Genomic DNA, 25,848 nt, shown 5'->3' on the forward strand with positions numbered 1-25,848 from the left:
TCCTTCTCTCCCGAGATGCTGCCTGGCCTGCTGAGTTACTCCAGCATTTTGTGTCTATCTTTGATTTAAACAAGCATCTGCAGTTTTTTTTCCTACATACCTTTCCTCCAGGTGATCCGGTTTCCTCACACATAAGTTCACAAGTTCGGTCCATCAAGTCCGCCATTCAATCATGGCTGATCTATCTTTCCCTCTCAACCCCATTCTCCTGCCTTCTCCCCATCACCTCTGACACCCGTATTAATCAAGAGTCTGTCAATCTCCGCCTTCAAAATATTAATTGACTTGGCCTCCACATCCATCTGTGACAATGAATCTCACAGATTCACCACCCTCTGACTTTAAGAAATTCCTCCTCATCTCCTTTCTAAAGGTTTTATTCTCAGACAATGGCCTCTTGTCCTAGACTCTCCCACTAGGGGAAACATCCTCTCTGCATCCACTTTATCCAGGTCTTTCACTAGTCAGTAAGTTTCAATGAGATCAACCAATCATTCCTGGGATCATTCTCGTAAACCTCCTCTGGACCCTCTCCACACCAGCACATCCTTCCTCAGATATGGGGCCCAAAACAACCCCTAGTAGAGTTGTGATAATGTGTGGGGATCGCTGGTCGTTGGGACTCGGTGGGCCGAAGGGCCTGTTTCTGCACTGTATCTTATAAAGCCTCAGCATTACATCCCTGTTTTTGTATTCTAGCCCTGTTGAAATAAATGTATTTGCCTTCCTTACTACCGATGCAACCTGCAAATTTACATTTTGAGAATCCTGCACCAGAACTCCCAAGTCCCTTTGCACCTCCAATTTCTGAATTGTCTCCCCATTTAGAAAATAGTCTACGCCTTTATTCCTACTAGCAAAATGAATGACTCCACACTTTGCCACACTGTATTCCATCTGCTACTTCTCAGCCCACTCTCCCAACCTGTCCAAGTCCTTCTACAGAGTCCCTGCTTTCTCTACACTACCTGCCCCTCCAACCTATCTTCATATCATCTGCAAACTTGGACACAAAGCCTTCAATCCCTTCATCCAAATCATTGATATACATTGTGAAGAGTAATGCCCCCAGCACCAACCCCTGAGGCTAACCAGAAACCCCTCCCTTATTTCCTTATTGAGGAAGGGAGGGAGGGGGGAGGGAGGGGAGGAGGGAGGAGTTGAGGGGGATGGAGTGGGGAGCAGGGGAAGAGGGAGAGGGGAAGGGGAGGGAGGGGGAGAGAGGGAGGGGAGGAGGGAGGGAGGGGAGGGGGAGGAGAGAGGGGGAGGAGGGAGAAGGAGGGGGGATGGGGAAGAGGGGGAGGGGAGGAGAGGGGGGAAGGGATTGAGGGGAGGGAGGGGGAGGGGGAATGGAGGAGAGGGTGCTGCACCAATGCAGGAGAGGTTTGGGCCCAACGGGTCCACTTGGTGTAGTCCTTTATAATAATGAACACTAAAATCTTACAAACCACTGCAAGTCATGCAAACCGTCTGGCCTACAGTTTCCACTCTTCTGCTTCGCTCCCTTCTTGAACAGCAGGGTAATATTTGCAATTTTCCAATTTCAACATCCCCAAAATGTGTAGGTTTGTAGGTTAATTGGCCGCTGGGAAATTGCCCCTCCTGTATAGTGAGTGGATGAAAAAGTCGGATAACACAGAACTAGTGTTTACGGGCTACCCATGGTCGGCGTGGACTCGGTGGGCAGAATGGCCTGTTTCCATGCTGTTCCTCTAAACTAAACTAAACTTACATAGCAATGATTTGATAGGCCAAATAGATTACTCCTGAGGCATAACATTCTAGGACTGTGAGATGTTTCTTTTTGTGTTTGTGTTTGTGTAATTTGCTTATTTGTTGGACTGTGGGTGACAAAATCTCATCCAAAAGACTTGTTTTTTGGATGACAAATAAAGGTCATTCTGATTCTGAATTCTGATTCTGATGAAGCAAAGAAACAGACTAACAAGAATGTATATTCACCTTTACCACAGCCTCTGGCCACATTTCATCTATTATTTGCATTCTGCTTTGATCTTCTCTCCACCTGAACAGAACCCAGCTCCCTGGTCATCCTTGACTTCTTCCACTTCTTTATTGAGTGCCCTGTTTTCAGTTGTCTTGATCCTCAGCTTCCCTGTTTCTGTGACTCTTTTGCACGTCAAATAGTACACCTGCGCTTATATCTCAATTGTGACTCAGTTTTAAAATTGCTTGATAATACAAGTTAAACATTCAATAGGTCAGACACAAAATGCCGGAGTAACTCAGCATCCAGCAGCCTCTTTGGTGAAAAAGAATAGATGATGTTTAAGTTCGGAACACTTCTTCAGAGTGAAAGAAGAGGTGGGAGAGGGAGGGGGGGAAAGGGAGAATAAACTGGAGGTGAGAAAATGCCAGCACAAATCAGGGCCGGCAACAAATAATGACCTAAGGTATGGTGGAACCCATAATGGCCCATTGTTGGCTGTGGAAGGTGTGATAACAAGAGGGATACAAGGATGCAACCAGTAGAACTGTAAGATGACTTGGGTGGAGGGGGAGGGAAGGGAAGAGGGGAGGAGAGGGAATGCAGGAGCTACTTGAAGTTACAGAAATCAACATGAAATCTGGGTTGTAAGCTGCCCAAGTGATATATGAGATGCTGTTCCTTGTGTCTATCTGTGGTATAAACCAGCATCTGCAGTTCCTTCCTATGTTCTCTTGGAAGGTTATTGGATTGTAGGCACCATATCAGTGAAACTTGTTATAGTGTAGGAAGGAACTAGCCAGCCATTTTAATTGCCCTTCCCATTTCCCACACCAACTTCGGCCTTCTCCGCTGCCAGGGTGATGCCAAGTGTAAACAAGAGGAACAGCATTGTGCATTCAGCCTGAGTAGTCTACAACCCAACAACATGAACATTGACTTCTCCAAGTTCAGATAACTCACAATCCCTGTCCATTGTCTATCAGATTACACTATCTGCAGGCTTTTTATTTTCTCTTATCACCTTTATCCACCTTTCCCACCTCCACCTGGTTGTTATCTGCACCATCTACTCTGTTCACCTGCATCCATCTACTGCTAGTGTAGGAAGGAACTGCAGATGCTGGTTTAAACCTAAGATAGACACACAAAAGCTGGAGCAACTCAGCGGGACAGACAGCGTCTCTGGAGAGAAGGAATGGGTGACGTTTCGAGTCGAGACCCTCCTTCAAACTGAAAGTCATGGGAAGGCTTCTTGTTGTGTGTTGAGAAAATGCCCAGACAAACAATGGCCCATTCTTTCTTTACAGCTGATAGGAATCACATGTGGTTACAGAAAAGAACCAAACACAGTAAAAACGTTAATTTTATTTGCTGCCTCAGTCAAAACTACTGAAGCTGAAAAAGAGGAGACCTCTTCTCTTCAACATAATTCCACCTGAGTGCTCTGCCTGAAGTTAAATTGATGAGGTTACCAGTGAATCATCACCGACAGTTCAGTCTGGGGGTTTTCTCTGGCTCAGTGGCAACCATCTGCCTCTACACCTGCGCTGGTTACACAGGCAGCCACACATCTGCCTCTACACCTGCGCTGGTTACACAGGCAGCCACACATCTGCCCCATCACCTGTGCTGGTTACACAGGCAGCCACACATCTGCCCCATCACCTGTGCTGGTTACACAGGCAGCCACACATCTGCCTCTACACCTGCGCTGGTTACACAGGCAGCCACACATCTGCCTCTACACCTGCGCTGGTTACACAGGCAGCCACACATCTGCTTCTACACCTGCGCTGGTTACACAGGCAGCCACACATCTGTCTCTACACCTGCGCTGGTTACCACACACAGCTACAGATCTGCCTCTACACCTGCGTTGGTTACACAGGCAGCCACACATCTGCCCCAACACCTGTGCTGGTTACCACACACAACTACACATCTGCCTCTACACCTGTGCTGGTTACAACTTGCAGCGACACACCTGCCCCTACACCTATGCTGGTTACAACAGGCAGACACACATCTGCCTCTACACCTATGCTGGTTACAATAGGCAGACACACATCTGCTCTACAGACAGCTGTAGGCAGTGTGTTTTGCAGACGTGGTGAGATTAGAATCACATACTGAAGGGCAAACATGAGAAATAGGAGCAGGAGAAGGCCATTCACTCCCTCCTGATGCTTTATTATTCACCGAGATCATGGCTGACCATTCATCTCACCATCACCTTCCTGCACTAAACTCGTTTCCCTCAATATCTAATCACCCATTGATCTCGGTCTTGAATCTATACAGTAACAGTGCCTCTTTGGCTCTCTTGGGTAGCGTATTCCAAAGATTTACCACCCCATGGATCAAGAACTCTCTTTTCCTTTCCACCCTGAATGGCCAATCCCTGATTACATGACTGTACATCGGCAATACTTGAGCACAACCTTGGACTGGGAGAATGAGAACCAAGTCTTCGATTGTTGGTACCAAACGAGAACGATAGTATTGACCACCTATTGTATTCCCCTTCCCAGCTGCCTATTGCACTTCATGACCACTATTTGATTCCATCAGAGAGTTGTAGTTAGGCAAGTCCATTGGCATTATATCAATTACTCATTGTCCCAAAGCAGCACTAAAGCACAATATAATTTAATACATTTTGTTTAAACACATCAAAGCAGCATGGGATCAATAGAAATCTCCTTACCATGGAAATTGGGGTCAAGTCAATAAATCAATGAAAGTGGCAACACAAGGGGACAGAGTGGTAAAGAAGGCATGTGGTATGTTTACTTTCATAGGAAGGGGCATTGAGTATAAGAGTTGGGAGGTCAAGATAGAAACACAGAAACATAGAAAATAGGTGCAGGAGTAGGCCATTCAGCCTTTCGAGCCAGCACCGCCATTCGATATGATCATGGCCGATCATCTAAAATCACTACTCCCTTCCTGCTGTGTCCCCATATCCCTTGATTCCTTTAGCCCTAAGAGTTAAATCTAACTCTCTCTTGAAAACATCCAGTGAATTGGCCTCCACTGCCTTCTGTGGCAGAGAATTCCTCAGATTCACAACACTCTAGATGAAGAAATTTGTCCTCATCTCAGTCCTAAATGGCCTACCCCTTATGCAACTTGCACGGACTTTGGTTAGGCTGCATTTGGAGTATTGTGTACAGTTTTGGTCACCCCAATACAGGAAGGATGTGGAAGCTTTGGAAATGCCTGGGTAGTTTACCAGAATGATGCCTGGATTTGGGGTATTAGCTGCAGGAAGAAGTTGGATAGACTTGGATTATTTTCTCTGGAACACCAGAGGTTGCAGGGAGATCTGATAGAAGTATGTAAAATTACGAGAAGCACGAGATAGGATAGAGAGTCAGAATGTTTTTCCCAGTGGGGAAAAATCAAATACATTTCAGGTTGGGATCTTTCTTTAGAGTATTGCATACAATTCCAGGAAAGATGTGGAGGCTTTGGAGAGGGTGCAGAAGAGGATTATCAAAATGCTGCTTCGATTAAGGGGCATTGGCTATAAGGAAGAAAATGGACAAACTTCGACTGTTTTCTCTGGAGCGTCAGAGGCTGAGGGGAGACATTAACGAAGTATACATAATTATGAGCATTAATGGGATAGGCAATCAGAACCTTTTTCCCCAGGCAGAAATGTCAAAGACTAGAGAACTAAGCTTTAAGCTGAGACGGGCTAGGTTTAAAGATGTACACCGAGTGCTCGGAATGCACTGGTGGTTAAAGCTGATACATTAGTGCCACTAAAAAGACTTTTGGATCGGCAAATGGATATGCAGGAAATGGAGGGATGTGGCTTGTGTGCAAGTAGATAAGTGATGGTCTTGGTTTCACGTTCAGCACAGACAATGTGGGCCGAAGGGCCCGTTCAATGCTGTACTGTCCTATGTTCTAAGAAATAAGTCCTGATAGACCAGAGAAAAAAATCGATCACAAAAACTTTAAATACCTGTTGCATTTCGAAGCTTCTGGGGTTTTGATTTAGAATTTATACACGAATGGGTAACAACTTCATGAACAGCCCCAGTTTAAATTACAATCTCAAAGAACAAAAACGACACAAAACCTAAGAACAGATCAAAACTGGAGGCTGTGTGTGATTTCTGGCAAGAGAGACTCAAAACCCCCAACGGACAAAGCACATTTTGAGCACTTTAACGTCCTACCTTCTATAACTATCAAAAGCACACCTGAGAAAGATATTTAATGATTCTGATTTTCCACACTGTAGCAAGGCAAGGGCAATCATCTCTGACCTCAAAGAAAGCTGCCCATGAAGATCAGGCGATCTATGCGGCAAGCTCATTTTATCTGACAGTGGCTGCTGCTGGGCATGTGTTCCCAGCACCCCCCAGCAGCTACACTGTCATCCAGCAAGCCCAGGCACCCAATTACACGAAGGTATTCTAACAGACAGCAAGGCAGCAAAGAGAAAGCACGATGTTTCTAAATGGGCCTCAGTGTGTTGAGTTTTGTTGGCAGTTATCCAGACAACATTCGGGTCTGGGCTGATAATTGACAAATAACAATCCCAGCGGATTGCCACTTGTGCTGGAAGTCCCAGCGGCACACCGGGTAGATCTGCTACCGCATCTCGCCAAAAACTTAGCTTCAATCCTGACCTTGGGTGCTGTCTGTGTGGAGTTTGCACGTTCTCCCACTAACCACTTGGGATTTCTCCTGTTTCACCCATATCCGAGAACCCAGAGCTGTGCGGGTTTGTAAGTTAATTGGCCTGTGTAAATTGCCCATAATATGTGGGAAGTAGATAACAAAGTGCGATAACGTAGAATTAGTGTGAACAGATTATCGATGGGCAGTGTGGACTCGGTGGGCCGAAGGGCCTGTTTCTATGCTGTATCTCTAAACTAAACTAAACCAAACCGTATGGGCTTCCTCTGGGTGCTCATTTTCCTCCCACATCCCTGAGGAACGCACACAGCTGTTAATTGTACATTTTACATTCGAGAGACCGCACATGCTCTTCAACCCTTTAATAACTTTCAATTCTGAGGCCCTGATTGCCTCATCTTTATCATGGCCGCCCCCTCCCTTTACACCTCCATTCCCACCAGGAAAGTCACAATGCCCTCCACATCTTCCTTGAACAGAGACCTCATCAATTCCCCTCGACCAACACTCTCCTCCACCTGGTGGAACCCTCAACAACGTCTCCTTTGACAGACTCCTCTCACTTTCTTTAAGTTAAAGGTGTAGCCATGGGCACTAGCATTGGCCCCAGCTATGCTTGCCTTTTTGTTGGTAACATCAATTAGTCTTTGATCCAAAACATCCATTGGTCCTATCCCCCAACTCTTTCTCCACTACATCATTGGAGCTGCCTCCTGCACCCATGCAGAATTTTTGTTGATATCATTAACTTTACCACTAACTTCCACACTGCCTTCAAATTCACTTGGACTATCTCTGACATCTGGGGTTGCCAACTTCCTCACTCCCAAATACGGGACAGGGTGACGTCACCGCCCTGCACCCCACGTGACCTCACCCAGCCAGGGGCCACGTGCTCCCACTCCACCAATGGTGGCCGCCCGGGCCGGGAGGGGGGTTGCTATGCAAACTCCGTTAGACGGCGCCTGGGCCTCCGGGCCTACACTGTCCGGAAGTAGACACGAAATGCTGGAGTAACTCAACGGGTCAGGCAGCATCTCGGGAGAGAAGTAATGGGTGACTTTTTGGGTCGAGATCCTTCCTCAGTCTGAAGAAGGGTCTCGACCCGAACGTCACCCATCTTCTGCTGGACCTCCATGAGGCGGCGGCGAGGACTTGGCCATGAAAGTATCCACAAACTGAAGGAGAAGGCGAGGTAGAGGAAGGGGCGAGGATTTGGCTCCGAGGCAGGCGCTCGATCCAGGCTGCGAGAAGACTATGACTCCGTGGAGCAAGACGCAACGAACCGGGCCCTCAACGCGCGGTGGAGGAGTAGATCCTGTTTGTGACCGGGGTCCATGAGGAAGCCACCGAGGAGGAAGGACATCTACGACAAGTTTGCTGAGTACGGTGAGATCAAGAACCTGCACCTCAACCTGAACCGGCGCACTGGCCCCTCAAGGGTGGTGCTCTGGTGGAGTACGAGACCTACAAGGAGCGCAGGCGGCCATGGGGGGTTTGACCGGGTTGGAGCTGGCCGGGCAGCCCATCAGCATCGACTGGGGCTTCGTCAGGGGAGCCATAGGGGCAAGAGGCGAAGTGGCCGCAGGAGAAGCCGGAGCCCGGACCGGAATCGTCGCTGAGCCGGGACGGAGTGCGGAGTGACCGGTGGGACGGAGCGGAGCGGCCCGCACAGCGCTGGGGACTGGGACACGCCCATAGATCGCCGTGCCCAAACTGAACCGTGCGCTACAGGGGCCATTTAATCTCAGTCGGGACTGTCGTGGGGCTGGGGAGAGGGTGGGGAGGGAAGGGTAAGGTTGGCTTGTGCAAAACAACTCAGAAATAAAGTATTTTAGTTCAAAAAACAGATCTTCAGTCTGAAGAAGGGTCTCGATCCGAAACGTCACCCATTACTTCTCTCCCGAGATGCTGCCTGACCCGCTGAGTTACTCCAGCAGTTTGTGTCTACCTTTAATTTTAACCAGCATCTGCAGTTTTTTTCCTAGTGTCCAGGCCCACAGCAGCCCTGGGCCTAATACGGGACAAGGGCGGTCCCATACGGGACAAACCAATTTAGCCCAAAATACGGGATATCCCAGCTAATACGGGACAGTTGGCAACCCTACTGACATCTCTCTCCACTTTCTAGATCTCCCTGTCTCCATCACAGGGGACGGACTATCGACTGACATCTACTATGAACCCACCGACTCCCACAGTTAGTGAATGCACCTCCTTGCACCTTACTTTCAATTTCTCGGTCTCTGCATTATCTGCTCCCAAGATGAGGCCTTCCATTCTGGGACATCAGAGATGTCCTCTTATTTTAGTACATGTCCTCCCTGATGACGTGCATGGATCCTTTACCCGTGTCTCCTCTCTGTCCATTAGTTTATTTTGGCTTCATGTTCGGCACAGACATTGTGGGCCGAAGAGTCTGTTGCTGTGCTATACTTTTCTACGTTCTATGATTTCTTTTTTCCATGATAGGGGTTTCAAAGACAATAAGGCAAAGGTTTAAGATGAGAGGAAGAAGTCTTAAGAGGATTTGAGTGGAAACATAATAGAACAGTATAACACAGGCCCAAAATGTCCATGCAAAACATGATGCCAAGATAAACTAATCTCATTTTCCTGCACATCATTTATAACCCTCATTCGAACGTACAAAGCATGATTATTAAATTTGTAGATGACACTAAAATGGCTGGTATCGTAGATAGCGAAGATGGTTATCAATAATTACAGCAGAATCTTGATCAGCTAGGCAAGTGGGCTGAGGAACGGGCTCAGGGAGTTTAATGCAGATGTGCAATGTGTCACATTTTGAGACGTCAAACCAGGGCAGGACCTTCAAGTGAATGGCCGGACTCTGGGGAATGTTGTAGAGCAGAGGGGATCGAGGAGTGCGGGTACATAGTTCCCTGAAATGCGCGTCACAGGAGGATAGGAATTTGGAATATTGTGTTCAGTTTTAGTCATCCTGCTATAAGAAGGATGTCATTAAACTGGAAAGAATGCAGAGAAGATTTACGAGGATTTTACCAGGACCTGACGACTCAGGGAGAGGTTGGGCAGGCAAGGACTTTATTCTTTGGAGCGCAGGCAGGAGGCTGATGGCCGATCTATTAGAGCTGTATAAAATCATGGGAGGGGTAGATAGGGTGAATGCAGTCATTTACCCAGAGTAGGGGAATCATCAACCGGAGGACACAGGTTTTAGATTTAATAAGAACCTGAGGAGCACCTTTTTCACTTAGTAGGTGGTGGGTATATGAAACGAGCCGCCAGAGGAGGCAGTTGAGGCAAGTAGAAACATAGAAACATAAAAAAATAGGTGCAGGAGTAGGCCATTTGGCCCTTCGAGCCAGCACCGCCATTCAATATAATCATGGCTGATTATCTAAAATCAGTACCACCTTCCTGCATTTTCCCATATCCCTTGATTCCTTTAGCCCTAAGAGCTAAATCTAACTCTCTCTTGAAAATATCTAGTGAATTGGCCTCCACTGCCTTCTGTGGCAGAAACTTCCACAGATTCACAACTCTCTGGGTGAAAAAGTTTCTCCTCATCTCAGTCCTAAATGGCCTATCCCTTATTCTTAAACCGTGACCCCTTGTTCTGGACTCCACCAACATCGGGAATATTTTTCCTCAATCTAGCCTGTCCAATCCTTTAAGAATAAGATCCACTCTCATCCTTCTAGATTCCAGTGAATACATGCCCAGTCGACCCATTCTTTCATCATATGTCAGTCTCAACATCCCGGGAATTAACCTGGTGAACCTACGCTGCACTCCCTCAATAGCAATAATGTCCTTCTCAAATTAGGAGACCAAAATGGCACACAATACTCCAGGTGTGGTCTCACCAGGGCCCTGTACAACTGCAGTTGGACCTCCTTGCTCCTACACTCAAATCCTCTCGCAATGAAGGGCACCATGCCATTAGCTTTCTTCACCGCCTGCTGTACGTGCATGCTTACTTTCAGTGACTGATGTACAAGCACACCCAGGTCTCGTTGCAACTCCCCTTTTCCTAATCTGACACCATTATGATAATAATCTGCCTTCCTGTTCTTGCCACTAAAGTGGATAACCTCACATTTATCCACATTATACTGCATCTGCCAAGTATCTGCCCACTCACCCAACCTACCAACGTCACCCTGCAGCATCATAGCATCCTCATTGCAACTCACACTACCACCCAGCTTTGTGTCATCCGCAAACTTGGAGATGTTACATTTGATTCCCTCGTCAAAATCATTTATATACAGTGCCCTCCATAATGTTTGGGACAAAAATCATCATTTATTTATTTGCCTCTGTACTCCACAATTTGAGATTTGTAATAGAAAAAAATCACATGAGGTGAAAGTGCACATAGTTAGATTTTATTAAAGGGTATTTTAATACATTTTAGTTTCGCCAAGAAGAAATTACAGCTGTGTTTATACATAGTCCCTCCATTTCAGGGCAACATAATGTTAAGGACACATGGCTTCACAGGTGTTTGTAATTGCTCAGGTGTGTTTAAATGCCTCCTTAATGCAGGTACAAGTGAACTCTCAGCACCTAGTCTTTCCTCCAGTCTTTTCAACACCTTTGGAAACTTTTATTGCTGAGGACCAAAGTTGTGCCAATGAAAGTCAAAGAAGCCATTATGAGACTGAGAAACAAGAATAAAACTATTAGAAACATCAGCCAAACCTTAGGCTTACCAAAATTAACTGTTTGGAACATCATTAAGAAGAAAGAGAGCACTGGTGAGCTTACTAATCGCAAAGGGACTGGCAGGCCAAGGAAGACCTCCACAGCTGATGACAGAAGAATTCTCTCCATAATAAAGAAAAATCCCCAAACACCTGTCCAACAGATCAGAAACACTCTTCAGGAGTCAGGTGTGGATTTGTCAATGACCACTGTCCGCAGAAGACTTCATGAACAGAAATTCAGAGGCTACACTGCAAGATGCAAACCACTGGTTAGCCACAAAAATATGATGGCCAGGTTAGTTTGCCAAGAAGTACTTAAAAGAGCAACCACACAGTTCTGGAAAAAGGTCTTGTGGACAGATGAGACGACGGTTAACTTATATCGGAGTGATTGCAAGAGCAAAGTATGGAGGAGAGAAGGAACTGCCCAAGATCCAAAGCATACCACCTCATCTGAGAAACACGGTGGTGGGGGTGTTATGGCCTGGGCATGTATGGCTGCTGAAGGTACTGGCTCACTTATCTTCATTGATGATATAACTGCTGATGGTAGTAGCATAATGAATTCTGAAGTGCATAGACACATCTTATCTGCTCAAGTTCAAACAAATGCCTCAAAACCCATTGGCCGGCGATTCATTCTACAGCAAGACAATGATCCCAAACATACTGTTAAAGCAACAAAGTTTTTGAAAACTAAAAAATGGTAAATTCTTGAGTGGCCAAGTCAATCACCCGATCTGAATCCAACTGAGCATGCCTTTTATATGCTGAAGAGAAAACTGAAGGGGACTAGCCCCCAAAACAAGCATAAGCTAAAGATGGCTGCAATACAGGCCTGGCAGAGCATCACCAGAGAATGGTGATGTCCATGAATTGCAGACTTCAAGCAGTCATTGCATGCAAAGGTTATGCAACAAAATACTAAACATGACTACTTTCATTTACATGACATTGCTGTGTCCCAAACATTATGGTGCCCTGAAATGGGGAGACAATGTATAAACACTGCTGTAATTTCTACATGGTCAAACCAAAATGTATAAAAATGACCTTTATTAAAATCTGGCAATGTGCATTTTAACCACATGTGATTTGTTTTCTATTACAAATCTCAAATTATGGAGTACAGAGGCAAATAAATAAATGGTAGGTCTTCATCCCAAACATTATGGAGGGTACTGTATATTGTAAATAACTGGGGTCCCAGCACTGAGCCTTGTGGCACCCCACTAGTCACTGCCTGTCATTCTGAAAAGGACCCGTTAATTCCTGCTCTTTGCTTCCTGTCTGCCAATTGGTTCTCGATCCAAGTCAATACGCTACCCCCAATACCACGTGTTCTCATTTTGCACATTAATCTCTTGTGTGGGACCTTGTCAAAGGCATTTTGAAAGTCCAGATACATCACATCCACTGGCTCTCCCTTATCCATTCTACTTGTTACAACTCAAAAAATTCCAGAAGATTAGTCAAGCATGATTTCCCCTTCATAAATCCATGCTGACTTTGACGATCCTGTCACTGTTTTCCAAATGCACTGCTTTAACATCTTTAACAATCAGCTCAAGCATCTTCCCCACTGCCAATGTAAGGTTAACTGGTCTATATTTCCCCGTTTTCGCTCTCCCTCCTTTCTTAAAAAGTGGGGTTACATTGGCTACCCTCCAGTCCACTGGAACTGATCCAGAGTCGAGAGAACATTGGAAAACGATCACCAATGCATTCATTCACAAAATGCTGGAGTAACTCAGCAGGTCAGGCAGCATCTCAGGAGAGAAGGAATGGGTGACGTTTCGGGTTGAGACCCTTCTTCAGACATCTGCAGTTATTTTCTTATACTACCAATGCATTCATGTTTTCTAGGGCCACCTCCTTGAGTACTCTGGGATGCAGACCATCAGGCCCTGGGGATTTATCTGCCTTCAGTCCCAACAGTAAACACGTAAACACCATTTCCTGACTAATGTGGATTCCCTTCAGTTCCTCCCTCCCACTAGATCCTCGATCCCCTAGTATTTCTGGGAGATTGTTTGTGTCATCCTTAGTGTAGACAGAATCAAAGTACTCGTTTAACTGTTCTACCATTTCTTTGTTTCCCATTATAAATTCACATGTCTCTGATTGTAAGGGAATTACATTTGTCTTCACTAATGTTTTTCCTTTTTACATAATGAAAGAAGCTTTTAGAGCCAGTTTTGATATTCCCCGCAAGCTTTCTTTCGTGCTCTTATTTAACCCCTTTGTCCTCCTCTGTTGAGTTCTAAATTTCTCACAGTCCTCCGGTTTGCTGCTTCCTCTGGCCAATTTATATGCCTCTTCCTTGGATTTAACACTATCCTTGATTTCCCTCGTTAGCCACGGTTGAACCGCCTTCCCCGTTTTATTTTTTTGCCAGACAGGGATGATCAATTTTTGGAGTTTATCCACGCGGTCTTTAAATCGTTGCCATTGCATCTCCACCGTCAACCCTTTAAGTATAATTTGTCAGTCTATCCTAGCCAATTCCCGTCTCAAACCTTCAAAGTCTCCTTTCCTTAAGTTCAGGACCCTGTTCTCTGAATTAACCATGTCACTCTCCATCCTAATGCAAAATTCCACCATATTATGGTCACTGTTGCCCAAGGGGCTTTGCACAATAAGATCGCTGACTAATCCTTCCTCATTACGTGGGCGGCACGGTGGCGCAGCGGTAGAGTTGCTGCTTTACAGCGAATGCAGCGCCGGAGACGCAGGTTCGATCCTGACTACGGGTGCTGCACTGTAAGGAGTTTGTACGTTCTCCCCGTGACCTGCGTGGGTTTTCTCCGAGATCTTCGGTTTCCTCCCACACTCCAAAGACGTACAGGTATGTAGGTTAATTGGCTGGGTAAATGTAAAAATTGTCCCTAGTGGGTGTAGGATAGTGTTAATGTACGGGGATCGCTGGGCGGCACGGACTTGGTGGGCCGAAAAGGCCTGTTTCCGGCTGTAGATATATGATATGATATGATATGATTACACAATACCCAGTCTAGGATGGCCGGTTCTCTAGTCGATTCTTCTACATATTGGTTTAAAAAACCATCCCATATACATTGCAGAAAATCCTCCTCCTCAGCGCTGCTACCAATTAGGTTGGCCCAATCTATATGTAGATTAAAGTCTCCCATGATAATTGCTACAGGCATTTCTAATTCCCTGCTTGATGCTACCCCAATCTCCCTACTACTGTTTGGTGGTCTGTGTACGACACCAACAAGCGTTTTCTGCCCTTGGCTATTTCGCAGTTCTACCCATACAGATTCTACAGCGTCCAAGCTAACAAGCTAAGTACCATGTGTAGGGGGGAAAAAACTGCAGATGCTGGTTTAAATCGAAGGTAGACACAAAATGTTGGAGTAAATCAGCGGGTCAGGCAGCATCCCGTGAGAGAAGGAATGGGTGACATTTTGGGTCGAGGCCCTTCTTCAGACTGGGAGTCACGGGAAAGGGAAACGAGAGATACAGATGGAGATGGAGATAGATATGGAATAAATGAATGAAAGATATGAAAAAAAAATTACGATGATAAAGGAAACAGGCCATTGTTAGCTGTTTCTCTCCAGAAACGCTGCCTGTCCCACTGAGTTCCTCCAGCATTTTGTGTCTATCTTCTGAACGTTGAATGGAGATGTGCTCGGCAAGGTTTATTTGACACAGAGGTTGGTGGGTGCCTGGAACGGGCTGCCAAGAGTGGTGATGGAGGCAGGTATACGATGGTGGTGTTTAAGAGACTTGTGGATATTGTAAAAACAGGTAGGTGGGACGAGCATAGATGGGGCATCTTGGTTGATGAAAATGGGCCTTAGTGCCTGTTTCCAAGCTGTTTGATTCTATGACTCCATAAAAGGAATGGCAGTGGATCAAGAAAGCAGCTCATCACCACATTTTCCAGAGCAATTGGGGATGAACAACAAATGCTAACTTTGCCAGCTAAGCCATAATTCGCAAATTGAATTATAAAACAGTTCCTGCTGATTTTCGGCCACTTAATTGGACTAGAATCCCAGATGCCCTTCATGCAGACCAATAGACACTGACAGCAGTTCAATCATTGCCTCCAGCGGAGGAAGTGCTGGGGAAAGCATCAGAACAGCATGGATATCACTGGGGACTGCTTGCAGATTCAGAGGCAGAGGGGATAATTGTTCTCTACAATTATACTGTACTTTTAGATACATTTTATGTTTTAGTTTAGTTTAGAAATACAGTGTGGAAACAGGCCCTTTGACCCACCGAGTTTGCACCGACCAGCGATCTCCACACATTAACACTACCCTACACACACTTGGGACAATTTACATTTATACCAAGCCAATTAACCTACAAACCTGTACATCTTTGGAGTGTGGGAGGAAACCAAAGATCTCAGGGAAACCCCCACAGGTCACAGGGAGAACGTACAAACTCCGTACAGACAGCATGCAAAGTCAGGATCGAACCCGGGTCTCTGGCGCTGTAAGGCAGCAACTCTATCGCTGAGACAGTAATCATATTTTATTTTAACTTAGTTTAGTTTAGTTTAGAGATACAGCGTTGAAGCAGGCCCATCGGCCACTGAGTCCACATTGACCATCGATCCCTGTACACTACCTCTATCCTACACACGAGAGACAAATTACAATTTATACCAAAACCAAATTAACCTACAACCTGCACGTCTTTGGAGCATGGGAGGAAATTGGAGCACCCGGAGAAAACCCATGCAGGTCACGGGGAGACAATAGACAATAGGTGCAGGAGGAGGCCATTCGGCCCTTCGAGCCAGCACCGCCATTCAATGTGATCATGGCTGATCATTCTCAATCAGTATCCCGTTCCTCCCTTCTCCCCATACCCCCTGACTCCGCTATCCTTAAGAGCTCTATCTAGCTCTCTCTTGAATGCATTCAGAGAATTGGCCTTCTGAGGCAGAGAATTCCACAGATTCACAACTCTCTGACTGAAAAAGTTTTTCCTCATCTCCGTTCTAAATGGCCTACCCCTTATTCTTAAACTGTGGCCCCTTGTTCTGGACTCCCCCAACATTGGGAACATGTTTCCTGCCTCTAACGTGTCCAACCCCTTAATAATCTTATACGTTTCAATAAGATCCCCTCTCATCCGTACTAACTCCCTACAGACAGTGCACCCGTATTCAGGATTGAACACAGGTCTCTGGCTCTGTAAGAGATCAGCTCTAGCCATGACCAAATCTTTTCTAAAAATTAATTCTAATCTTTCTTAATTACGTGCTTCAATTTAAACACATTTTTAATGTCCCTGAATATCAGGTGGTGTTGAAGTGACCCACCGGTTTCACCGCTGGCACAGTGTTGCTCCCAGTTTGCCATCTGGCACAGATTGTCGGTAACCAACTGGCTAAATATGGCAGTCACATCCGGCATCCGGCCCAGGTGTGTATGGATGTGGGGACGGTGAGCAGCAATTCCCAGTGCTGGTTCTCGTCCGGCAAGATGCAACATATCCTCTAAATCAGAGGACATAGATTTAAGGTGAAGGAGGAAAGATTTTATAGGAACCAGAGGGATAACTTTTTCACACAAAGGGTAGTGGGTGTATCGAATGAGCTGCTGGAGGAGGAAGTTGAGGCAGGGACTATGGCAACATTTAAGAAGGGTCTGAAGAAGGGTCTCGACCCGAAATGTCACCCATTCCTTCTCCCCTGAGATGCTGCCTGACCCGCTGAGTTACTCCAGCATTTTGTGTCTACCTTCGATTTGAACCAGTATCGGCAGTTATTTTCCGACACATGGCATCATTTAAGAAACATTTAGACAGGTACATGGATAGGCCAGGTTTAGAGGGATATGGGCCAAACACGGACAGGTTGGATTAGTGTAGATGGAACATGTTGGTCGGTGTGGGCAAGTGGGGCTGAAGGGCCTGTTTCCCCACTGTAACACTCTATGACGCTTAATCATCTCACACTGCACTGAGAAATAATAGAACCACAAAGAAATATTCCAAGTGTATCTTTTTTTTGAAGTATCAAATTCCAATATATTTTCAAACATTCGTGCAATGGAATTACCTCCAGAAACACAAAATTTGATTTTGGGGAGGCGAAGAGTTTGCCAAGCAGTAATGCTGAGTTTGACATGAAAACTCATTTGCAGCTCACGTAACAAAACTTTAATAAATTCACGATATTTAATAGCAAGAATACTTTGTGACTATTTCAAATGTTCACCACATCTGCAGATTTCATTTGCCTGCAGTGGATAAGACTGCAAAGCATAGAGCCTGTGGAGAAAGGTTGAAGCCCCATCATCAACTAGGGGACATCAATATTAAACCACTCATGCAGTTTCCAACATTATTTAGCAGTCTGAAGAAGGGTCTCGACACAAAACGTCACCCATTCTTCCTCTCCAGAGATGCTGCCTGTCCCGCTGAGTTACTCCAGTTTTTTGTGTCTATCTTCTATTATTTGGGTTGAGGTGTACTACTGTCATGTGTACTGAGCTGCACTGAAAAGCTTTGTTTTGCATGCTATCTAATCAAATCAGATAATACATGACATAAATACAATCAAGTCAAACTCAAGTACAATAGATAGAGCAAAGAGAAGGATACAGGGTGCAGAACATCATTCTCAGCAGCGCAGTGCACCAGGTCCATAGACAAAGTCCTATGTCCGCAATGGGGTAGAGATGTATCGGACATGTCCTAGCTTGTAGGGTGAATCAGACAGTATCCTAGCTTAGAAACAAGGAACTACAGATAATGGTTTCCAAAAAAGGACACAAAGTTCTGGAGTAACTCGGCGGGTCTGGATAACATAGATAGGTGACATTTCAGGTTGGGACCCTTCTTTAGACCCTAGCCTATCTGGTCTGGTATAATGGAATACACCTTATAGTTTGACCATCATAAGAACAATGGCAACAGAAGGAACTGCAGAAGCTAGAATGTGGAGCAAACAAAGTGCTGGAGTAGTCAGCAGGCCAGGCAGCAGCTGTGGAGGGAATGGATAGGCAAAGCTTCAGGTCGGGACCCTTCTTCTGATCATTCTGAAGAAGGGTCCCAACCCAAAATATCAACTGCCAAAAAGAATAATGACAATTGGTATTTCTATCATATTGAAACAACTGTGGGCGGAAGGCATGCCCAATACAATATACTTCTCCCAATATGCCATTGCCTTATTTCATATTCCTGAAAGCAGTCTCCATGTAAAAGTGGAAAACCTCGGGCGGCACAGTATCGCAGCGGTAGAGTTGTTGCCTTACAGTGCCAGAGACCCGGGTTCGATCCTGACTACGGGCGCTGTCTGTACGTTTGTATGTTCGCCTTGTGACCACGTGGGTTTTCTCCGGGTGCTCCGGTTTCCTCCAACACTCCAAAGACGAACAGGTTTGTAGGATAATTGGCTTTGGTATAAATTGTAAATTGTCCCTAGTGTGTAGGATAGTGCTAGTGTATGAGGATCACTGGGCACCAGAGTCCGCACCGGGCTCAGTGGGCCAAAGTGACTGTTTCCACGCTGTATCTCTAAACCTTGCATGATGAAGCAAGAGCAGCTGAAGACTCCCAAGCTTAGTTTGCAGAAAAAGGCACTTTATACCAAGTAGGCTGATGATATTAAGCTTGGTGGCTGTGTGGGTGGCAGTGTAGCCAATTAGGAGGATGTAAAGAGACTTCAGGAGAATATTAACAGGCAAGGTGAATGGGTGAGGAACAGGTCAGATGGAAAATAATGTGCAAAATTATGAAGTCTTCGACTTTGATTGAAAAAAACTGAAATATGCAGTACTGTTGTACTCAATGGCAAACAGTGTTAGTGTTGAGCATGCATCACTAAATATTAATACATAAGCACAGCAAGCAATTAGGAAGGCAAATGGAGACACCAGAAACTCCAGATAGGACATAGAAAGGTGCAACACAGGAACAGGCCCTTCAGCCCACTGTGTCTGCGCCGAATATGATGCCACGCTTAACTAATCTCATCTGACTGCAAATGATCCATATCCCTCCAATCCATTTGTCCAATCTTAGAGCTAATACCCTCTAATCCAGGCATCATTTGTCTAAACCTCTTCTTGCACGGAGTTTGTACGTTCTCCCCGTGATCTGCGTGGGTTTTCTCCGAGATCTTCGGTTTCCTCCCACACTCCAAAGATGTACAGGTTTGTAGGTTAATTGGGGATCCGGTGGGCCAAAAGCCCTGTTTCCACGCTGTATCTCTGAGCTAAACTAAACTAAACTAAACCGCCCTCGCCAAAGCCTCAACACCCTTCCTGTAATGGGGTGACTAGAATTGTTCACAATAATCTGAAGGGTCCCCACCGAAATGTCATCTGTTCATTCCCTCCACACATGCGGCCTGACCCGCTGAGTTCCTCCAGCAGTTCTTTCTTTACTTAGGAAGGCAAATGGTTTATTGGCCTTTGTTGCAAACAGAATTGAGTACAAGATTTGGATTGGTCCTTCTTCAGTTATGTACGATTCTGATGAAACTAAATCTGGATTATTGGCTGGTCTCCCTACTGAAAGAAGGAAAGATACACCTGTGTTATAAGAGGTGCAGTGAAGGTGGCCCAGATTAAATCCTAGAATGGCAGATTTGATTTACCAGGATAATTGATGCAAACTGGGTGTGTACACCCTCGAGGTTAGAATGAGAGGTAATCACAATTAAATATGGTTTGACAGGGCAAATGTAGAATTGAAGCTTCCACTAACCTAGATATCTGGCACCATAGATCTCAGTCATAAGATAGATACAAAATGCTGGAGTAACTCAGCGGGTCAGGCAGCATCTCTGGAGAAAAGGAATAGATGAGGTTTCGGGTCTGAACCTCCGTCTAAAAGTAGATTTTCAGTGATCAGCAAATGAGAAGAAATGTCTTTGGTCAGATGACAGCAAATCTGAGAAATACTCTACCCTAGAGATTCTGGAGATTCATAAGAGATCCTTATACAGTAAGGGTGTAGGATTAGTGCAGAAAACTAGCATTAGGTCAAAAGATCTAAAAGTCAAAGACATAGAAACATAGAAAATAGGTGCAGGAGGAGGCCATTCGGCCCTTCGAGCCAGCACCGTCATTCATTGTGATCATGGCTGATCGTCCCCAATCAATAACCCGTGCCTGCCTTCTCCCCATATACCTCGATTCCACTAGCCCCTAGAGCTCTATCTAACTCTCTCTTAAATCCATCCAGTGATTTGGCTTCCACTGCCCTCTGTGACAGAGAATTCCACAAATTCACAACACTGGGTGAAAAAGTTTTTTCTCACCTCAGTTTTAAATGGCCTCCCCTTTATTCTAAGACTGTGGCCCCTGGTTCTGGACTCGCCCAACATTGGGAACATTTTCCTGCATCTAGCTTGTCCAGTCCTTTTATAATTTTATATGTTTCTATTAGATCCCCTCTCATCCTTCTAAACTCCAGTGAATACAAGCCTAGTCTTTTCAATCAAGACCAGCCATGATTTCATTGAATGGTGGGCGGGCATCAGGGGCTGGATGACTTAAGGGCCTGTCCCACTTAGGCAATTTTTTTTGCGACTATCAGAGTCGTAGCAGGTCGCCGAAAAACCGGCGACTGGACCCCCCCCACGACAATGTCTACAACAAGCTGCAACAACCTACCACCTAGTCGACGTCAAGCTACGGCAAGCTACCGACAACCAGCGACCCAATCGTCAGTTATCAGTAGCTACAACCACACAGACCGCACCTACGACCACTCAGGCGGCAACCTACGACCGCACCTACGACCACACAGACAACAACCTACGACAACCGAAGTCAACCTATGTCCACCCACGACAAGCTATGACCCTGTTGACGCCAACTGAAGACAATTCACGTCATTTTATCCTCCGGTACCTGTCGCCAATTGACGTAGGTTGACGTAGGTAGTCGCCAATGGAATTCACCGAAGTCAGCACCGGCGACAACCTACGTCACCTGGTGACAACCTACGACAGCACCTACGTAAGGAGATGTCAAGCTACGGTCATTGGCGTCAAACCCACTGTCGCCGAAAATGTTTCAACATTTTGAAAATCCAGCGGCGACCAAACACGCTATGACTCTTTGGAGACGACTCACGACCATACAGGCGACACCCTAGTCTGATCAGTCTGAAGAAGGGTCTCGACCCGAAACGTCACCCATTCCTTCTCTCCTGAGATGCTGCCTGACCCGCTGAGTTACTCCAGCATTTTGTGAAATAAATACCGTCGATTTGTACCAGCATCTGCAGTTATTTTCATACACTAGTCGCCTGTAGTCGCCTAAAAAATCGCCTAAGTGGGACAGGCCCTTTATTCCTGCATCTATGTCTTACATGATGTTGGTCTGCTCTCTTTACCTTTGCAGGCGAGATAGAAATTACCGTTTAAATCCCAGAGTGCAGTTTACAGCATGCCAATCACAGATCTGCAATTCTGTTTTTAATGAAACTTCAGGTTGTAATTTATTAGCACCAAAGTGGTTCAAGGCATCCTGACTGTGAGAGGTGCCATAAAAATGGAAATTTCATTTCATTTCCTTCCTCTACTCGTCTAATTTGCAATGTAAAATTTGCAATTCACAGCTGAATTGGCATAAGAACTGAAGCATCTGGAATACAATTCTATTCCCTGAAAAGAAACAAGAGCCATCGACAAGGAACTTATCGATGCTTCAAGGAGGTGTTAAATGTCTGCATTTATTTATCATTGCACAATGGGTGGCACGGTGGCACGGTGGCACAACGGTAAAGTTGCTGCCTTACAGCGCCAGAGACCCGGGTTCCATCCTGACTTCAGGTGCTTTCTCGACAGTTTGTATGTTCTCTCCGTGACCTGTGTCGGTTTTCTCTGAGAAGTTCAGTTTCCTCCCACACTCCAAAGAAGTACAGGTTTGTAGATTAATTGGCTTGGTGCAAATGTAAAAATTATCCCTAGTGTTAGATAGACAATAGACAATAGGTGCAGGAATAGGCCATTCGGCCTTTCGAGCCAGCACCGCCATTCACCGTGATCATGGCTGATCATGCACAATCAGTACCCCGTTCCTGCCTTCTCGCCATATCCTCTGACTCCGCTATCATTAAGAGCTCTATCTAACTCTCTCTAGAAAGCATCCAGAGAATTGGCCTCCACTGCCTTCTGAGGCAGAGAATTCCACAGCTTCACAACTCTCTGAGTGAAAAAGTTCTTCCTCATCTCCGTTCTAAATGGCCTACCCCTTATTCTTAAACTGTGGCCCCTGGTTTGGGACTCCCCCAACATCGGAAACATGTTTCCTGCCTCTAGCGTGTCAAATCCCTTAATAATCTTATATGTTTCAATAAGATCCCCTCTCATCCTTCTAAATTCCAGAGTATACAAGCCTAGTCACTCCAGTCTTTCAACGTACGACAGTCCTGCCATTCCGGGAATTAACCTCGTGAACCTACGCTGCAGTCCTTCAATAGCAAGAATGTACTTCCTCAAGTTTGAAGACCAAAACTGCACACAATACTCCAGGTGTGGTCTCACTAGGGCCCTGTACAACTTCCGATAGTGTTAATGTGTGGGGTTTGCTGGTCGGTGTGGACTCGGTGGGCTGACGGGGCCTGTTTCCGTGTGGTATCTCTGAACAAAATTAAAATAACTAAAACATTTTTTTCCCCTCCTTGAGTGAATATTCAGAGCCTCTAATCTCTGCCTCTTCTTGGAGCATTCAAGGTCAGGTAATCACACGAGAAGCGGCAAAGATGTATCGACTTCATTATCAGTCCACTCACACCTGATCTCAAACAAAAGTGGATATCTGTGTGGTAGTCTTCACTTTTCAAATTAAATTCTATTTTTACATGCCTTTTATACCCAGCAGAAGCTACTGTTTACCAGGGGTGTAATATTATGCCTGGCATTGTAACAATTACACCACACTGAAGACAAAAGAAACTACAGATTATGGAATGTAAAACATAAATTAGGGAGGCGCTGTGGCGCAGTGGTAAACTTGCTGCGTTACAGTACCAGGGACCCGGGTACGAACCTGACTAATGGTGCTGTCTGTACGGAGTTCTCCCTGTGACCATGTGGGATTTCTCCGGGTGCTCTGGTTTCCTCCCACGCTCTAAAAACGTACAGGTATGTAGGTTATTTGGTATCAGTAAATTATAAATTGTCCCCAGTGCGATGGGGTCGGCACCGACACTGTGTCTATAAAGAGTAAAGTCTAACATCTAAAAACAGAACACATAGAATTCAACAGGGAGATCAGCGCCTGTGGAGGCAAAAGGTGGAACGTAACTTCAATGTTTTGGGGAGAGACCATGCATTAGGACGGAGAAGGAACGGAAGAGGCTGCCAGAACATTGCAATGATGGATGGAAGCAGAGAGGGAGGCCATGCTGGACAAAAAGAACCAGTGAGGGAGAGGCTGGTAGGTGACAGGTGGAAACAGGTGAAGAGAAGATGTTGAACGGATAGGAGGGCTAGGACAGACGATGGTAGGTGACAGCCTGGTGATGCTCTCCATTCCACACTCTCACTACCCGTCTCCATTCCACACTCTCACTACCCGTCTCCATTCCACACTTTCACTACCCATCTCCATCCCACACTCTCACTACCCATCTCCATCCCACACTCTCACTACCCGTCTCCATTCCACACTCTCACTACCCATCACCATCCCACACTCTCACTACCCATCTCCATCCCACACTCTCACTACCCATCTCCATCCCACACTCTCACTACCCATCTCCATCCCACACTCTCACTACCCGTCTCCATTCCACACTCTCACTACCCGTCTCCATCCCACTCTCACTACCCGTCTCCATCCCACACTCTCACTACCCGTCTCTCCTCAGCCGTCCTCATTGCTCCTGAGACGACTCACGCAAATTGGAACAACATCTCATATTTTGTTTGGATAGCTCACAACCAAATGGTTTGAATTTTCCAATTTCAGGCAACCCACACCTAGCTCTCTCCTCCCCCACACACCAACCTTTATCCCTTCCATCTCTTCCCTCAACCTGGCTCCATCTGCCTGCCATCGCCTCCTCATGTCACCAGCCAGCCTCTTGTCTCATCTTCCCTCTCCCATCTGGTTCCACCAATCCATCATTTCCTGTCCATCCTGCCTCACCTATCATGTACCAGCCTCTGTCCCACTCTCCCTTCCCCACCTCATGCTATCCATCATCCTCCACCCATCTACATCCATCTGCCCATCAGAGCTCCACTGGTTCCACGAGATGGCCTGCCAGCTGGCCATCTGCTTTGTACTGCTATATACTGGCAATCTCTCCTGTTACCTCTCGCTCCTGATGCAGAGTCTCGAACTGAAACATCGACCTCCACCTTTCCGCCTCCACAGATGTGGATGTGGAGCGTAAAACATAAATGAGGGTGTAGCTGGGGCGCAGTGGTAGACTTGCTGTGTTACAGTACCAGGGACTCGGGTACAATCCTGACTAATGGTTCTGTCTGTACGGAGTTCTCCCGTGTTGCTCCAGCATTCTGTTTTTGTTCTACATCGCATCATGCATCCTCATGAACACTATTATTTACCAACTAAGATTTGTGAAATAACATTGAAACACTGAGTTATCAAAATTGGCATGGCTACACGTTTTCATTTTCAATTGGCAATTCTAATACATAAGTTATAATAGAAAAAGGGAGCCTTAGAGCAGGTGGTGATAGAAGAAGGTAAACCATGGATAAGAATAGTGAAAGGCCTGGATAGAGTGGATGTGGAGAGGATGTAGCCACTAGTGGGAGAGTCTAGGACCAGAGGCCATTGCATCAGAATAAAAGGATGTACCTTTAGAAAGGGATGAGGAGGAATTTCTTTAGTGATGAATCTGTGGAACTCCTTGTTACAGACAGCTGTGGGGACCAAGTCAATAGGTATTTTTAAAGTTGATATTGACAGATTCTTGATTAGTAACGGTGTCAGGGGTTATGGGGAGAAGGCAGGAGAATGCGGTTGAGAGGGAAAGATAGATCAGCCATGATTGAATGGTGGAGTAGACTTGATCAAGACCAAATTCTTGATTTAGAATGGTCTAATTCGGCTCCTATAACTTATGAACTTATGAAAAGAATAGTTACTAAGCTGAAATGGGATGACTGGAAGTTTCATAAAGAGACATCTTTTCAGATTTCAGGGCAAGATAGGCAGGACCAACAAAATAATTCAGCACGAGAGCTGCAGAGTGTTGGACTGAGATGCCTGAAAGGCCTCTCACCAACTGTGGGTAGAATAGATACACGGAGTACATTGGTAGGACGTTGGGGCACCAATGGTGGCAAAAGGAGAAGGAAGATGGAGAACAGCACAGACAGGATGAGGCGATGGCATCAAAGGAACTGAAAACAAGGACGAGAAACTTTAATTAATTCCTTGTTCTAGGATGGGCTGAAAATATAAACAGGAGTACAAATGAATGGAAGATAGCAGAAGCCAAGTTAAATTGGCTGCATTTAGGACAAATCTAATCAAAGGCTTTTATTTTACAGTGTATCAGATATTAGCTTGTTTTCACAAATTTTGAAATTGCATC

General features: G+C 45.7%; 1 protein-coding gene across 8 annotated transcripts in view; it reads right to left on the bottom strand.

The window, feature by feature from the left end:
* The window catches only part of acot7 (acyl-CoA thioesterase 7), a 288,577-nt gene that overhangs the window by 209,268 nt on the left and 53,461 nt on the right, over window positions 1-25,848 (bottom strand). For 5 of the 8 annotated variants that reach the window (XM_078425332.1, XM_078425331.1, XM_078425330.1 and 2 more), the window contains one exon: window positions 23,319-23,399. The exons of the other annotated variants lie outside the window; for them this stretch is intronic. In XM_078425332.1, coding sequence (XP_078281458.1) covers window positions 23,319-23,399 — 81 coding nt within the window. The remainder of the gene's footprint in view (window positions 1-23,318; window positions 23,400-25,848) is intronic. 8 annotated transcript variants of the gene reach the window in all.

This window comes from Rhinoraja longicauda, chromosome 30, assembly GCF_053455715.1.
Source record: "Rhinoraja longicauda isolate Sanriku21f chromosome 30, sRhiLon1.1, whole genome shotgun sequence".
Taxonomy (NCBI): Eukaryota; Metazoa; Chordata; class Chondrichthyes; order Rajiformes; family Arhynchobatidae; genus Rhinoraja; species Rhinoraja longicauda.